At 37.9% G+C, this 16,374-nt stretch overlaps 1 protein-coding gene across 1 annotated transcript in view; it reads left to right on the top strand.

Moving 5' to 3' along the window:
* LOC130075888 (myosin-IIIb) overlaps positions 1–16,374 on the top strand; it is a 53,128-nt gene that overhangs the window by 18,097 nt on the left and 18,657 nt on the right. The window contains exons 7-16 of the mRNA XM_056240701.1: positions 3,805–3,907; positions 4,159–4,284; positions 12,274–12,382; positions 12,465–12,581; positions 12,807–12,907; positions 13,293–13,379; positions 13,921–13,986; positions 14,474–14,587; positions 14,805–14,916; positions 16,000–16,043. Of these exons, the coding sequence (XP_056096676.1) occupies positions 3,805–3,907; positions 4,159–4,284; positions 12,274–12,382; positions 12,465–12,581; positions 12,807–12,907; positions 13,293–13,379; positions 13,921–13,986; positions 14,474–14,587; positions 14,805–14,916; positions 16,000–16,043 (979 nt within the window). The remainder of the gene's footprint in view (positions 1–3,804; positions 3,908–4,158; positions 4,285–12,273; positions 12,383–12,464; positions 12,582–12,806; positions 12,908–13,292; positions 13,380–13,920; positions 13,987–14,473; positions 14,588–14,804; positions 14,917–15,999; positions 16,044–16,374) is intronic.

The following is a 16,374-nucleotide window of genomic DNA, read 5'->3' on the forward strand; positions in this document are numbered from 1 at the left end:
GGGATAATTTGTAAGATTTTTGTATTAAAATATCATACTAGCACAATGTTATATAGTTTTGTGGACTTGTGTACTTGCATTATCCCAAATGTTTCCAACAATACCCAAAAAGTAAATCAGATATGACTATTTTGTCAAGTGGCTAACATAGGGGTATGACGATAACCGCATCACCGCAATATCGCGTTAATGAGATGCCTACCGCGCGGTGTGAGGTCATCACCGCATTTTTATTTATTTTATTTTTTTTTTCTGCTGAAAGTTACATGAGTGCCTATGGTGTGTGATATGAACTATAAACACTTTAATCTTTGCTTATAATTTACTGTATTCCGCGAGTCCTATGTTCAAGGGCTTCTGGAGAAGTGGAGGGACAGTCCATTAAACATATGGGGGATTTATTTTGTGTGTGCGTCTTATTATTAATTACCTAGCACTAGCAGTACTTGTGATGTTTACAGATAATGTTCAATTAAATACACACAAACACAGGCATAAAAGACAAAAGCACTCGCACGAGGTGGTTTTTCAGGCAAATCGAAAAAGGAATATTTAGCAAAACTGCAATGGAAACAGTTTTTGGCCTTAGAAAACCAGTAAAATCTAAAAAAAATTTGTTTTCATATTAATTTGTGAATATTTTAAATGTTTAATAGAGGGGCAAAAAGTCATGAACAAAAATATGAAAATTCGTCAATATTTTATTTTTTTGCGCAGCATTTGGTGTGTACAGGTCAAATTAAAATTTTGGTGTTCAACTATGCGTTTTAAAAATACAACAACCGTTAATTTTTCGTTTTGCAATTACGAGTTATATAAGGAAAAACGAATGGACACAAAAGTACACTGACCGTTTGGACATAATACGAGACCGAGTTCTTTATTAAATTTATAAAATATAAAATAATTACAGGAATACTGGATTCTAAACCTCAAAGAAATGCCACAATCAAGACCTCGGAGCAGAAATGAGGGAGAAACACCCATGAACTCCTGGCTATAGGCCTATGTGCCTATATAGGGTCTTTCCATGCCATAAACACTTGGATAACACACCACGTCTCCTTCCATAAATAATAATAGGCTAATGTTTAGTGCGGTGGCTCTGATATAGGCTATAAACCTACATTCGTCCGTTGCCATGATTTTTGGAATGACTTATCCCGAGAGGGAAAAAAAAAGTTTTAGTCGCATAACATCGGTTAATGGAAACGCCGTCATTTCGCAATAGTTTTTTATCGACATTTAGAAAAAATCGGTTACCTGCCAAACCGCGAGATATGTTGCTTCTTCACTGCGGTAAGAAAAAATCCCACACCGTCACAGCCCTAGGCTAACATGGGACAATCAGAAAGAGCTTTATTTGTAGTAACAGTAATACAGGATTTTCTCCATCATACAATATACTTTTAGTCGTTTAGCAGCACAAGTCATCCAGGTTTTATTAATATGATATTCTAATATTAGTCTAGCTTACTGCGGTGTGCAACAAGTGTCTCAGCCAGCCACAACTGTATTTTTAGTGATTGTTTTGACCTAGTAAAACAGCTCTGTGTTACCCCACAATTTTAATTTGTCAGATAAAGTGACCTGTACAAGTAGTAATTAAGCACTTGCGGCTGTTTTTGAAATATAAGTAATAATATTAATGAAATAAAATAAGATGAATTTAAGTGATCAAACCTAACTTGATGGAGGCGGGAACCGGCAAATATTAATGTTAAAATTTTACGTTAAATGTTAAAGCTGCAGTAGGGAGTTTTGAGAAAATGTTGACTTAGCCTGAAAATTTGAACAAGCACAACTTACAGGTCCCACCCCCTTGCTCTCTGCTGCGCTACAGCCCTCCCTCCACAGCTCGTCCTCCACAGCGGAGCCTGTCGTGAACGCGCAGGCTAGTAAACAGGGCCACCGATAGCGATGATGGCGGATTATAAACAGTTATGGAACATTCACTAATAGGGACGAAACATCAACAATATGCTTTATACTGACTATGGCCTGCCCATACTTTGACTACAAACTTGGTCCTCAAATCATTATGTATTTTGCAATACATGTAACTTTATAACGTTGCACTCTTTCTATAAGTTATAATAGCTAGTAAGATAATGTAAAAGGATTAGTTCACTTTAAAAAAAAACTTTTGCTGATAATTTACTCACCCCCATGTCATCCAAGATGTCCATGTCTTTCTTTCTTCAGTCGAAAAGAAATTAAGGTTTTTGATGAAAACATTCCAGGATTTTTCTCCATATAATGGACTTCAATGGGACACAAACGTTTCAAGGACCAAACAGTTTCAGTGCAGCTTCAAAGGGCTTTAAACGACACCAGACGATGAGTAAGGGTCTTATCTAGCGAAACGATCGGTCATTTCAAAACTAAATAAAAAACTTTAAGTTTTATAAGCACAAATGCTCCCCTTTGCTCTGTTCTGTGATGCACGTTCGTGACTCTCCTGTTCGTTGAATGAACGAAATGACTCTGAAAAAGACTCGTTCAAAATGAACAATTCTTTTTTTCGAGTCATTTCGTTCGTTGAATGAACGAAATGATTCGAAAGAAGATTCGTTCATTTTGATGAACGAGTTCGAACAGGAGAGTCACGAACGACGGTACGCGCTCGCGCTGTGCAAGAGAGGGGGGATCAGCGCGGACACGAGCTTGATTGACACTGCTAAGACATTCCTCCTGGCTCTGATTGGTTGTTTCTGACCGGGAGCGTGTATTTCTACAAATGGCAATAGGACCACTGGGAGGAGCCAGAAGAGCTTGATTTTTTTTTCACAGAATATCTGTCTCATATTCTACTGTCAGGACATAATGACAGTTTTAACAAATATTTGTTTACAAAAGTTACCTACTGGAGCTTTAAATGTTACTTTAATTGTAATAGACAAAAACAACAAAACGGCATACAAGCATAATTAAAACGGCAACGTAAAATGTCCCAGGCTCTTGATGCGCCCTGCTACATACCACAGTAACAGTACTAAAACTTAAATGCATTAACTCATCTAAGAACATGGTTTCTGCTGGAGTCCTGTTGGATTGCTTTCCATGGACTGTGAGTGTAGAATCATGGGAGCTGTCATCTTCACCTCCATTCACTCCGTCATCAAGCTATGCCTTTGTTACTGTTTTGAATAAGCGAAACTCAAATACTGTGCCTTTAAATGGTATTTATTTGTTATTTGTAAAAAGCCTCTGCCTTTTTGTTATGTCTGGTTCTCAAACCCTTGTGAGGGTAAAATACAGTAGGTTGATCACACTTCTTTTCAGTGCGGCAACTAATTAGTTACTGTGATATAAAAACCAAAAACATCCTTCCCCCGATATTTGTTCAACTGTGAAACTCAAATAGATGAAGAAACAGCAAATTCCCCTTTAATGATTCAGAAGACGAGTCTTCGGTTTTGAATAAAGTTTTCATGTATTTCATATTTAGCCTTTTACAACCTACAGTAAAGGTTTTCTGTTGCTTTTTGGCAAATTACATGGAAACAAAAGGTCAATTTTACCCCCAACACAATTCGTAGTTTCTAAAGTTTGTAAAGTCTTTACAACACACATCTGTGTTGAAACTTTGCATGCACATTCATGACCTAAATGATAAAAACTAATTTAAAAAAAATGTCAAAAGAAATAAATAGTTTAACCAGCATTTCAAATTGACCCACAACACAATAGTAATTCCTAAAAAACTAGCAGTTAGCCTACTGCTAGTTTTTTAGGAATTAATATAGTGTTGTGGGTCAATATAGTCAATAGTCTTGGGTTACATATTTTTGTTCTTGTCAGTTATTTGAATGGCAGGTTTGGGCAGGCAGACGTAGTGCAGTCCTGGCGTGTGAAATATGCTGAGGTGTGTAACGCCATGGACATGGTGGGATTTGAAGAGCAGGTAAGAACTAAACTCGCTGTAGATGTCAAGCAATGACAGCGGTGTCCTGTGGTTTGAATAAATGCTTCATCTACAACTTTAAATAACATTTACTCATAACATTAGATGCTACATTGAATATTTGATAATTTTGATTAGATTTGATCATTTTTACACCACAGTACCATTGAGGTGAACTACAAAAAGATGTTTCACACCATTTTTAATGTATTTACCTTTCCCGTTTCACATTCACATCATCTCGTTTGTAGGAAAAGGTGGACATGATGACTATTCTAGCTGGCATTCTGTCCCTGGGGAACATCACCTTTGAAACAACAGACAGCGACGCACTGAAGGTGTCAGAGACGTCACGCGGCTGGTTAAAAGCTACTGCAGTGAGTTTCCTGTTTGCACTACTTGCAGATGTGTGGCAACACACAATTGGTCACAATTCACAGGTCATCATGACACTCGGCGGTAGATGTGACAGCTCTCAACCACTGTAAAATGCATTTTTAACAACAGTGCTGTTTTTAGTGTACAAGTGTGAAGACAACTGGAAAGAAAAGTTTGAATCTCAAACTCTGAAAACCTCAGCAGACCTTACGGTGCAAATGCTTGTACTGATGCATGAAATAGACAAAGGAATATAGTTGATCAACCTGGGCTGCATTTCCCAAAAGCAAATTATGGTCTGGAAAATCGCAAAATCGCGATATGGCTCAGTGTGGTTATCAATTCACAAAGGCTGTGATTTAATTTAAATAAATATATGCGCTGCGTGTTTCAGAGTGAAGCGCAGCACTGTGTTCGTTTACACACAAGCAGCTTATGATTTGGTGTTTTCAGTGTCTCAGAGCTAATAATAATAATAGTAATATTTCTTTTTTGTTTAATATATTTACTTAATTAATTGTTATTATTATAATAAACATTTTGGAGAAATTTGCTGCCCTACGAAGCAAAGCAAACCTCCCCCACCCCCCTTTTTGCTTTAGAACAATTTTATCAGAAAAATAACAACAATTGTTTTTTTATATATATATCGCATATCCCTAAGTTATGTTCATCTTTTAAAGGGGTCATATAATGGTACATGCACTTTTTCAAGTTGATTGTACTGAAATGTGTGTTGGCAGTGTCTGTACACAACCATCATATAATGATAAATATCCATCCAGTGTTTTTGTTTTAATCTCCTTATATGTTTTCCCCTGCCTCAAATCAAGCCGTTCGACCGTGTGACGTCACACGCTCGGAAGCCCCTCCCACGATTGTTGAATGACAGCAGCGTTTCAACACAGACCCGCCCTCGCTCGTGAGAGCTGTCAATCATAGTCTGCGCGGACCGGCGCGGTCATTGTTGATATGCTGGAGCACTGTCTATGAGCAGAATGGCGTCTAAGCGATTGTGGTGTTCTGTTCTTGGGTGTAATAACGAACACAGTCATTTTAATGTTCCTAAATCCGAACCGCTGAAGACGCAGTGGCTGAGTTTGTTTTCGAAGGGAATATTCCCCACGAGCAACGTCAATGCTTTCATGTTTGCGCAAATCATTTCTCACCAGACTGCTTTATAAACGAGGGTCAGTATAAAGCTGGATTTGCTAAGAAGCTGCTCATGAATAAAGGATCGGTAGCAACTATTCGTGTTCCTGCTGAACCTCCAGAAGAACTGAAGTGAGTGTAACGTTTTATTAACCTTTATATTAATATTTATATTTTTGCAAATCGCTTGCACGCTTCACAATGAATGCGTCTAAGGTTTACACTCAGGGTACATTACGGCATGTTTTCTATGTACGACGTTCTCAATATAATTCATAATCCCACGTTTATAATGAACAACGCGTGGTTATTGTGTTATTGTGTTACAAACGGTGTGCGCACAGAACAGAGGGGCGGGGTGAGCGCAGCTCATGATCATTTAAAGGCATATGCACTGAAACGGCGTGCTGAAAACAGAGCTGTTTTTGACCAAGTAAAATAAGTGTTTTCTTACAATACTAATGAGAATTTTTAATTAAAGTATATTACAAACTTTTAATTTAGACCCTAAAGAATCTTGTACAAAAATGGCATTGTATGACCCCTTTAAATATTTCGTTCCCTAGCTAATTTTGAGTGCATTTAATATATATATATATACACACATATATATATATATATATATATATATATATATATATATATACAGTATATATATATATATTAGGGGTGTAACGGTTAAAAGACAACGCATATAACAGTATCAGTGTACTGAGTTAGTGCATTATGTCTTAAAGAGACAGCAGCCTAAGATTCCTGCTGTCTGTTTTTTAAATGTTTATCAAACAACAAAAGACAAGGGAATCACTCAGAGCTCTGGATTTAATAACTTTTTGTAACTTTAATAAGGATTAAAAAACCTGAAAAGCACTGTTTATTTTATTAGTATCTTTGCTCTATTGTATTTATTTGTGCTGTTGCTTGTAGTTAGATTATTTGTTCTTGTTTTCTTTATTTTTATTTGACAGTAATCCTTTTTTCCCTGAACATAGCACAAACCAAACCGTACCGAAACCGTGACCCTAAAACTGTGATACAAACCAAACCGTGAGCAATTTTATATATATATATATAAAAAAAAAAAAATCCAAAAAACTGGGGAAAAATAAAGATAAAATCACTGTGCTTTATTGACTCAGGGTGCATAGATTAGTCAATGCTGGAGCTTTTTTCTCAAAAGAGCAATGATCCGCAATTTTTTTAAACTTTTTTTTTGTTTTTGTTTTTTACATTGTGCAACAGCACATGCATAACAAATGGAAACATTGCTATGTCGTTGCTGTGGCTTTACTAAGGTCAGTCAGTCATTAGCCTGATGACTGAAGCCTGAAGGTGTTGATTTAAGCATTTAAGTTGTTGCTAGTGTGTTCTGGGTGGTTGTTTACAGGGAAAAAACAAACTGCATGATTTTCTCACCCCTAGATATGAGATTTTATTTTTGTTCTCAGCTGTTTTCTGCTCCAGCAGGTGAAAAGGGTGTGTCTGATCACATAGTAAAGTAACAGCACACTCTCCTCAACAACATGCATGATTTAAGAAAACATTTAAGGATGACGAACATGCAGAACTTTAATATTTAGTGCTATAGATTTGTTCACATCACTGACGCCAAACCATGAGCAACAGTAATATTGACGCTTGAAGCGTCACCTCGACCTCCCTACTGTTTAATCAGGTGAATTACGGCCTGTGTGCACACAAAGAAACTCTTAAAAGGGCAAGCTGAAGGAGGCGTGGGTCCGCCTACATCTGGCCTTTTACGATAAGACACACAGCGCAGAAAGGCCAGAAGTGGCTATGTTTAGACTCCATTAGGTCGTCCTAACACGTATGGGGGAGTTAATAGTAGCACGCTGCATTTCCCTGACACAGGACCATTTCCTTTTATCAAATCTACTGGCGTACTTTAACTTATATACATTGGTACAACAAAAGGCACATCAAATCTAATTTGCCCAATCCGGTCCATGTGTCCACAATGGCCCCCAGCATCTAAATGCACAAATTAACGTGACCTTTCCTGTATGACATTTACGTCTTGGTCACATTTGACTAGTCATTGTTCTTTCAAAATGGCAGGGTCTGTTTTTTTTGTGTGTTTTTTGGTAGCACAATTCATTTGGTCTGTTTGCATTGCACAATGTGATTTAGCTGACAGGACATGTTCAGCATTCTTTGTTTTTTTTTCTTCTAAAATAACATTCCTTTAAAAGAATCACTAATCTAACCTCAGGTGCGTATGCACTTCTTGGGAGAAACCAGGGCTGCACAATTTTGAGGAAAACAAATGTAATTGCAATGGAAAGGCACTATATAATTAAAACGTATTATTATTAAGTACGGAAAGATGGTTTGTGCATGTTCTCTCTTTTTTTTTTAAAGCAACCCAAACTCAGAGCAGATGCAGAGATGGAGTTTGTGAGGAGCAGCGTTTACTGTGAACCGAACCGCTGAGACACTAGCCATGTTTCACCCACCTATTTTTATTCAAATTTTAGGATATTGCATAAAAAAACGTTGGATGGAAATGCCAAGATGTACATAAATTCTATAAATGTGTATCATAAACTTATGCACTCAATTAAGTCAGATAAAAAAAAAAAATTCCGATAAGACATGCGCATAAACTCAATGGAAACACATTTATCAAATAAATCCCTCGATGCGCAAAAGAAAAGCTCACGTGACTTTGCCTCAACAGAGAATGTGATTGCATAACTGGACTAACCAGCAGATCCGTTTCATGGCACAACATCTAAAATGTTGTTTTAATTATTTTAAAATGCCTGATCCAAAGTCTGTCATCAAAATTATTTGGTTTAATTCCCTTCCAGAAGCGTCTCACATGATTGCTTTCACAAAAACCATCTTGCATTCGAACGCAAGAGAATATGACAGTGTCGCAAATTAGCTTTAAAGAAATAACTTGTTATAATTGATTATGAATATTTGGATCAGTTTATAGAAATTAACTTAATGTAGTAAAAATTTATATTACAATCAATTAACCTGTTTGTGCAGTGAACAGTGTTAACTGTTTGTGCAGTGTTAATTGTTTATTAATTCTAAGAAATGTACATTTCCGGGGTATGGGAAATGTCTTTCTTACTGTACAGTACTATTCAGAGCCTGTAGTCAAAATCTACATGATTAGTGGCTCCAGATATGAGCTTGAGACACGGACAACTTTACATGTGGCATGAACAAGACTTTATTAACTAGATTAGACACTTAAACTACTCTAACATACACATACATACATGCATACAGTTTACAAAAGGAAAGAGAGCTGAAGCAGAATACAGGAAAGCAAGAAGTTACAGCATTGTTTGAAATTCAGCAGATCAACAGCCTGAGCAAACCATGAGTTTAGTTCTAACACGCCCTTCTTTAAAAGGGGTAAGGATACTTAATGTATCAAATAATGAGACTAAGGCCTTGCCCACATGGACACGGGTATTTTTATAACCGGAGTTTTTCCTACAGTGTTTGAAAAAAAAATCCCGTCCACACATGCTCGGTCTCAGTCTACATGAAAACGCAAAAACACGCTATCAAGCGCGGTCAAGAGCATTCCACGCCAGCAGGCGGCGATATAAACCTTAACCGCAAAGCCACGTTGGCCAATCAGAAGCGCAAATCTGATGTCAAACACAGCGGATTAATGGCGCACACTCTGACGTCACAAGGCAAAAACCCCGGTTTCACTGTCTACACGACAACACTGTAACCGCCGTTTCTGAAAATCCTCACCCTGGCAGGGGTTTTCAAAAATGTTCGGTTTCAGTGCGTTTTCGTGCGGACGAACAGCCGAACCGCGTAAAAAAAGTCACTGTTATAAAAATACCCATGTCCGTGTGGACAGTGCCTCAGTTTGATACTTGCATGTCTCGCCCATTTGAATTAAACTGTCATGATGCAATTTGTTGAGGTTCCAGTTGATCTTTGCTGATGTTGTCTTGATGAGAGAAAACCAGTGGGAGTCCGAGGATCTTTGGGGAATGGAAAGACAAGGCCGCAGCCTGACACAGGCTTGGGGGTCCTTAGAAAACCTCTAGTTCAGCATCATTTTCACATCAGGATTTCAGAAAGGGACTAAGAGACGTGATCTTGTGATCAGTGATTTTTAAAGCGTGAAGATGTCATACCCTCTGGAGTGTTGTGAGCCAATTTGGAGGGAAATATTTATGACCCTTTGTGTTCTAGCTGGGCATTTGAACATGTAATTTGGTTGTTTAAGAAAAGAATCTTCAAGATTCTTATAATACTAATGCGTCACCAAGTTAGCAAAATGTAATGTAAATTAACAAATGGGGGACAGAGATTGGAGTTTTTAGAGACTAAACATGCTACATATATGATTTTGGTTAACCATAGTATGCAAGTCTGAAACATTAATCCAAAAGAGTTTATAAGAGAGAGTGCATATTAGGCCAAACCACATAAAAGGAAAATCATGAGATGCAGAGCTGCCAACTCTCACGCATTGGCCGTGAGACACACTCATTTGATTGGTTTCACACGCTCACACGCCACACCCACGATTTCTCACACTGAGGTGTCAACCCGGTCGGTCAAATGCCTGAAAGATGATTTTATCTATAGATCTACCTGTGGAGCCACTCATGATCGACTATGCCGCAAATGAGTTTAAATCTCCAGGAATCTAGAGCGAGCGCTTGCGAGACAGAGACTGTGCTCCAAACTGCATAGCGCGCGCACGGCAGAGAGGGAAAGCGAGCGAGAGATCGTGCGTGTGCAGTGAGCATCCTAACCTAGAAACAGGACAACCCCCCCGTTGGCGAAGTCTTACTCCGAGCTAAACTCAAAAGTTGGCAGCTATGGAGATGGGAAAATTAGATGCATGTTTATACATTTCTCAAGTGGTTATATATAGAATATATAGGATGAAAAGAGTTTATTTCTCCTTCTCAGCAAGAATTAAGTGAACGTCACAACTCTCTGCAGATTCTTTTCTTGGTCGTAAAAGTCTTATCAGTCTTAATGTGTCCTGTAACAGGACACCGGGTTCTGCCAGTGTTGGCTTCATTTGGAATGTTAGGGCGTTTTCACACCTGAAAGTCCGAACAAGGTCCGAACCAAAGTTCACGTTTTGATACATTTTATACTTTCAGAAAGTTTGGTTTCACACTGCAATGGGCTCTATGCACGGCGGTATTTCCGGTGAAGGTCTAAGGATGCTGGATTACTTCCGCCGATCGTAGAGTCCAATGCTATACCGAGAATTTATATTGGTTTTTATACTCTATTGCTATACTAAAGAAACGTTAGCCACAAAAAACAGAGAAAACAGACACCCCTCATTTTGTTTATGCTTCTTTGTTTATTATATTAAATAAACATAACTATATATAAAATTACATCTAAACGTATTAAAGTTTCGTTTCAAAGACGAGAGGACAGTAAATTTTGAAGACTCTGCTATAATCCCGTTTTCCTCGGGTTTCCTCCGCTTTAAATCTCCCCAACCGGAAACGCAAGAGCATCCTTGCATCAAACGCGGAAGTTATGCGTGCATATAGCCCATTATGCGAGCGCACTAAAGAACTTTACGTGACACACTTGCGTCCTGTCGTCATCATCTATGCGAGCTGCATCTTGACATTGATTGGTTTTGTAAATGGACGTGCGTCTGACGTCAGCGTGTTGTCAATTCGGCGGGTAACTTTGACAACATGAATGAACAGACGCATATCGTTGCAACTATATTGTTATTTATATGGCATAATTACCTGCAGCACCAACTATACACAAGGCTAGTTCAAATTCGCCAAATGAACGTCCTCGTCGTGCGAACATTTTATCGTCGCCGGCAGGAAAGGAGGAGAAGTTGACTTCTTATTATGTCATCAGACCATACTTCAATTAAAAACCTCCTCTCCCCATGTGCTACACGGCTCATTTTTCCTGCCACCTTCTGTTTTTTCGGCTATGCGGGAACCACCGGAACTTCCTGTAAAAGGTCCGAAAGTCCGAACCATCCAGAAATGCTTTCACACTAGAAACGAACCAAACCTTTGTTCAGTTTGATCCGGACCGAGACTACCTCTTTTCGTCGGACCAAATTTCATCTGTTTGGTTCGGACCGTTGTCCGGGGGAGGTTTCACACCTGTAATTTTGATTCGGACCAAACTGAAAAGTCAGAAAGTCCGGACCAAACAAGGTAGGTGTGAAAGGGCCCTTAGTTGTAGTTTTGGGGGGAAGTTTCATAGACCTTTGTTGGGAGAGTGAGTTTGCTGGATTATTCATTAAATATAATGAATGATTTGTGTGTGTCTGATTGGTCCAGATGCTACATACAGCGTTTATTGCGTTTCATCTGCGTGCTCTGAGACGCAATTAATTTATGATGTAGGAAAAAAGAGCCACAATGGCTTCCCTGATTGCAGCAACTTCCATTTTTATTTCAGATATTTTAAGCCAATTTTCCAGGAAGTGACGATTTTCTTCTCTTGAACACATGGGATGGAAACGCTGCTTTATTCGCAAATGTTTCATGCGATATTCCAATTTTGCTCATAAGTTAGTTAAATTGCCAACTTTGGATATAAACATACCTAGAGGCAACACCAGTGAATGAGCTTCTCGCATATAAATGAACACAGTGCTGCACTTCCCTCATGCAGCATCCAGTGCATCGATTTATATAATGAAATCACAGCCTTCGTGACTCGAAAATCGCATTAAGCCATACGGCGATTTCGGTTTTATTTTTATTAATCATTTAGCCCTTGGAGAAACGCATCCTTCTTGGCTAAAACCTTTGGAAAACCACAATAAAAGAAGCATGTTGTGTGTTTGTTTTTGTGACCAGGGTCAGTTTGGCGTTCAGGAAGAGGATTTACAGAAGAGTCTGATCTGCACCACGTCAGTGACGCGAGGAGAGGCCATCCAGCGACTCCACAACCAGCAGCAGGCTGAAGGTACCACATCATCAGTGTGACATCACTGGTGTGTTTGACACTTTTCATATTGATCAGCATCTGTTTTAAATGATCTTTTCAGATGCCAGAGATTCCATCGCTAAAGTGGCCTACGGTCGCGTCTTCGGATGGATCGTCAGTAAAATCAACGAGCAGCTTGCTCCTAAAGTAGATTTCGACGTGGAGCTTAATGAAATAGGTAAATATACCAGTTCATGCTGTGACTTGTGTTTCACTTTGCACTTTTTGCAACTAAAAAAATTGTAGTGTGTAGTCTGTACTGAATCCAGTGCGGTCAGCCGCCGCCTTAATCGGTTTCCATATTCCCTTGGCTATAGAATTTTTTTTTTTGTGTCAATTTAGAGCGCAATAATTTATTACCTAAGATATGTGACATTGAGGTTTACTCTTTCTATATTTACAGGAATCCTTGACATCTTTGGTTTCGAGAACTTCGCTGTGAACCGATTTGAGCAGATCTGCATCAATCTAGCTAACGAACAGCTCCAGTACTTCTTCAACCATGTAAGTCCTTCATAGTGCTTTATTATGAGTTTCATATTTATAAAGGGAAGCCTATTTCATGAAACAAAAAATATGACATGGTTTGGCAAGTGCACATGCTGACATGTTTACAACTCAAGTTTGATTTGAAGTCTCATCTTGGACTTTCTTTGTCAGTAAAATGGCAACAAAAAAAATACAAATTAATAAAACGTGGTCATTTTAACTTTACACTCATGTGTCACATAATAATCTTGAAGATATATCTGTGGAAAACTCAAGGCAGCAGATGTTAGGAACCATTAAATGCCACATTCGATCATGGTCACTGCAGATTCTTTCAATAGGACTTAATTTGCCACTCCATGAATCCGATGATCACATTTTCCATGTCATTTCCCTCTAGCACATTTTTTTGATGGAACAGAAAGAATATAAAGAGGAAGGCATCACATGGGAGACCATAACCTACAAGGACAACAAGCCCATACTGGTAGGTTTACATCCAAAACCTTCACCCTCTGTGATTGCCCTGCGCTCTCTCCAACTTTTTCCCCCATTTTTCCTTCTCTCTGACTCCAAAAATACACCCGAGCTCTGCGTTTGGCTGACGGCCGTGTGGTAAATCCCAAACACAGGAAGTGCTGACAGAGCAGGACACGTAGCTTAGAGAATCTCTCCAATTTCTGCATGCATTCTGACCCAAATCCTTTAGCATCCTGAATTGGAAACTAAAGGAAACTGTGGTCTTTGCTTAAAGCTTGTTTTCACCTCGTCCTCGCGTGAGATTCCTGGGCCGATCTGCACTGTAAATATGAACTCTGCCCTGTAATTATGGGAACTCAGTAGCCGCCTGTTTTGAAAGCTGCAGACTTGCATGTATGTCACATTCATGTGGTATTCAACCTACAACTCTCAAACACTGCGTATCCTGCTGTGTAACATTATTCTACAGCGCCGTCAGCTAGAAAAGCCTGTTTAGCTTGTCAGCATGGAAAACTCATTCACTCATGCCAGGTTTATTCCCGTTTCAGGACCTGTTCCTCACGAAACCCATTGGGATTCTCTCTCTGCTGGATGAGCAAAGTGCCTTTCCTCAGGTATGTGTTGCCAACTGAAACCTGAGACGCAAAGAGAAAACATCTTGCCAAATCCTCCATTGAACCCCATTAAAAATATTTTCATCCAATGCTTTTATCCAAAGCATCTGCTTTGGACATACTTGTATACCTAAGTGTGTAGTAATTTAAATCAGTTAATTTAAGTATTGCAATCTCTTTAAAATTATATATAAAGAAAAATATAACGAAAAAAATATATTCACTTTTTATTTTTTTTTATTTTTTTTATTAGTATATATGCTTTTTTTTATTTTTTATTTTTACAAACCTCACCCATTTTATGCTAATTTTCATTCCATCCCCATTTAATATATCTGTACGGTGGAGACATTTTACTCGGATAACATTCACTCTTCCATATACGTTAATTTCAGTCATGTGACTGCATTTGAGAGACTAGTGAATCTCAAGCATAGCAGTTAATTACACAATGTTCATGTGCATGTGACCGTTGTTGCACCCACAGGCCACTGACCGAGATTTTGTTGACAAGTTAAACAGCAAATTTAAAGCGGATCCCAACTTTGAGGTTGTGCGAAACCACACCCCTCTGTTCACTATTGTGCACTACGCTGGGAAGGTGAGTTCAAACCACCGTCATCATCATTACCTAACAAGTCACCTGATCAGTGACCCCATTTAGATGCCAACAAAGAATGTAATCTGTATTGTAGTGCTGGTTAATAATTAATTGATTGTGTGCAATTTTTCCTAGAGCAGATGGATTAATAAGGGTGTTTGTCTTCATAATGTGTCCATTTATTCCTGCATGAAATGTCTTTTTGTGGTCTGTTAAGGTGCAATACAACGCAAGCGGTTTCCTTGAGAAAAACCGGGACACAATACCAGCCAACATTCGTGAGCTCTTCATCAACAGCGTCACTCCTCTCCTCAGTGTTTTGTTCGCAGGTCTGAATTGGCACATCTATATTATAACGGCAATAAACAAACACACACACACACACACACACACACACACACACAGAGAGATAGATATACACAAAACATAAGTGAATAAATTAATTTAGATGCATTTACATACATTGATTCATTTATATATACCTGTACATATATGTATTTATTAGTGTGTGTGTGTGTATGAATTTATATATACATATATATATTTATTTGTGTGTGTGTGTATTCATTTATTGGAGTTCTAATAAATAAATATATTTATTGAAGTATCCTATATATATTAATTATAATTATGCTTTAATTTTTACTACATTCAATATAATTTAAACCGTTTTTTAAAAGTATTTATTTTATTTTATTATTATGGCTATTATTATATTTTAGATGTTCACAGATGATTAGATACTAAAACCAGAAATAACAAACAAAAGCATTTAGTTGTGAGTTTCAGTTTTGAACACACACAGATATATATATATATGTATATATATATATATATATATATATATATATATATATATATATATATATATATATATATATATATATATATATTTCTGTGTGTATACACATACAGTATATACATATACACATACACATACATTGGGAGATGATCTTATAGAAAGTACCCCATGCCAATCTGTAGGTATAATGAAGGGTATGTGATGATGTGGGACTATTTTAATTCCAAAGGCCAAGGGAACTTTATCAGGATGCATATTATCCTGGATCCATGAAACAACTGGCCTTTAAAAATATAAATCTGTCTGCCTCTATGGGAATTTAACCCATAGACTTACGCCCCCTGTATTTTAAGGAAGAACATTTATTAATTTACGATACATTATTCATTCACAAAGAAAATTGGTGTCCTTAAAGGTTGGATTTTTTCTCATTTTTTTAATTAATCAATTTCCAAAATATTTTTTTATTCCTCTTTTTAGTCAACTTTAGCATGGGTGTGTTCACTTATGCTAAGTGCTGTACACACACATACACATACATATATACATCATAACTATTGTTGTGTTTTTTAATTTATTATTTAATCTTTTTTTCCCTCTTTTTTTTCAGCTACAATTTCTCGAACAGGCACACTGATGCCAAGGAAAGCCAAGGTATAACTAAGATTTTGACTTCATTTTTGACATACCAGTTCCTTTTTTCGAGTGCCTGTTAAAGGTGCTCTACGTAACTTTTAGCGGCCTCTAGTGGTGATGTTTCAGATTGCAACCAAATTTTACAAGAGCGCTCGTGCTCAAACTCTTAGACAATACCGTCTATTACGCGAATATCTCGGCGAATACTAGACGGATTCGGCGAGCACCGAGCTCGTTGGGACCATCTAGTCGAGCTGAAAAGAACCATATAAGTTCCATAGTTTTTGGTGGTGTTTTCGCGGAGATATTAGCAGAAAACCATCGGGCGCGCTGCAAAATTGCGGACGCC

Source organism: Rhinichthys klamathensis, unplaced genomic scaffold (assembly GCF_029890125.1).
Source record: "Rhinichthys klamathensis goyatoka isolate OS25496 unplaced genomic scaffold, OSU_Roscu_1.1 h1tg000606l_1, whole genome shotgun sequence".
In the NCBI taxonomy this organism is placed as follows: domain Eukaryota; kingdom Metazoa; phylum Chordata; class Actinopteri; order Cypriniformes; family Leuciscidae; genus Rhinichthys; species Rhinichthys klamathensis.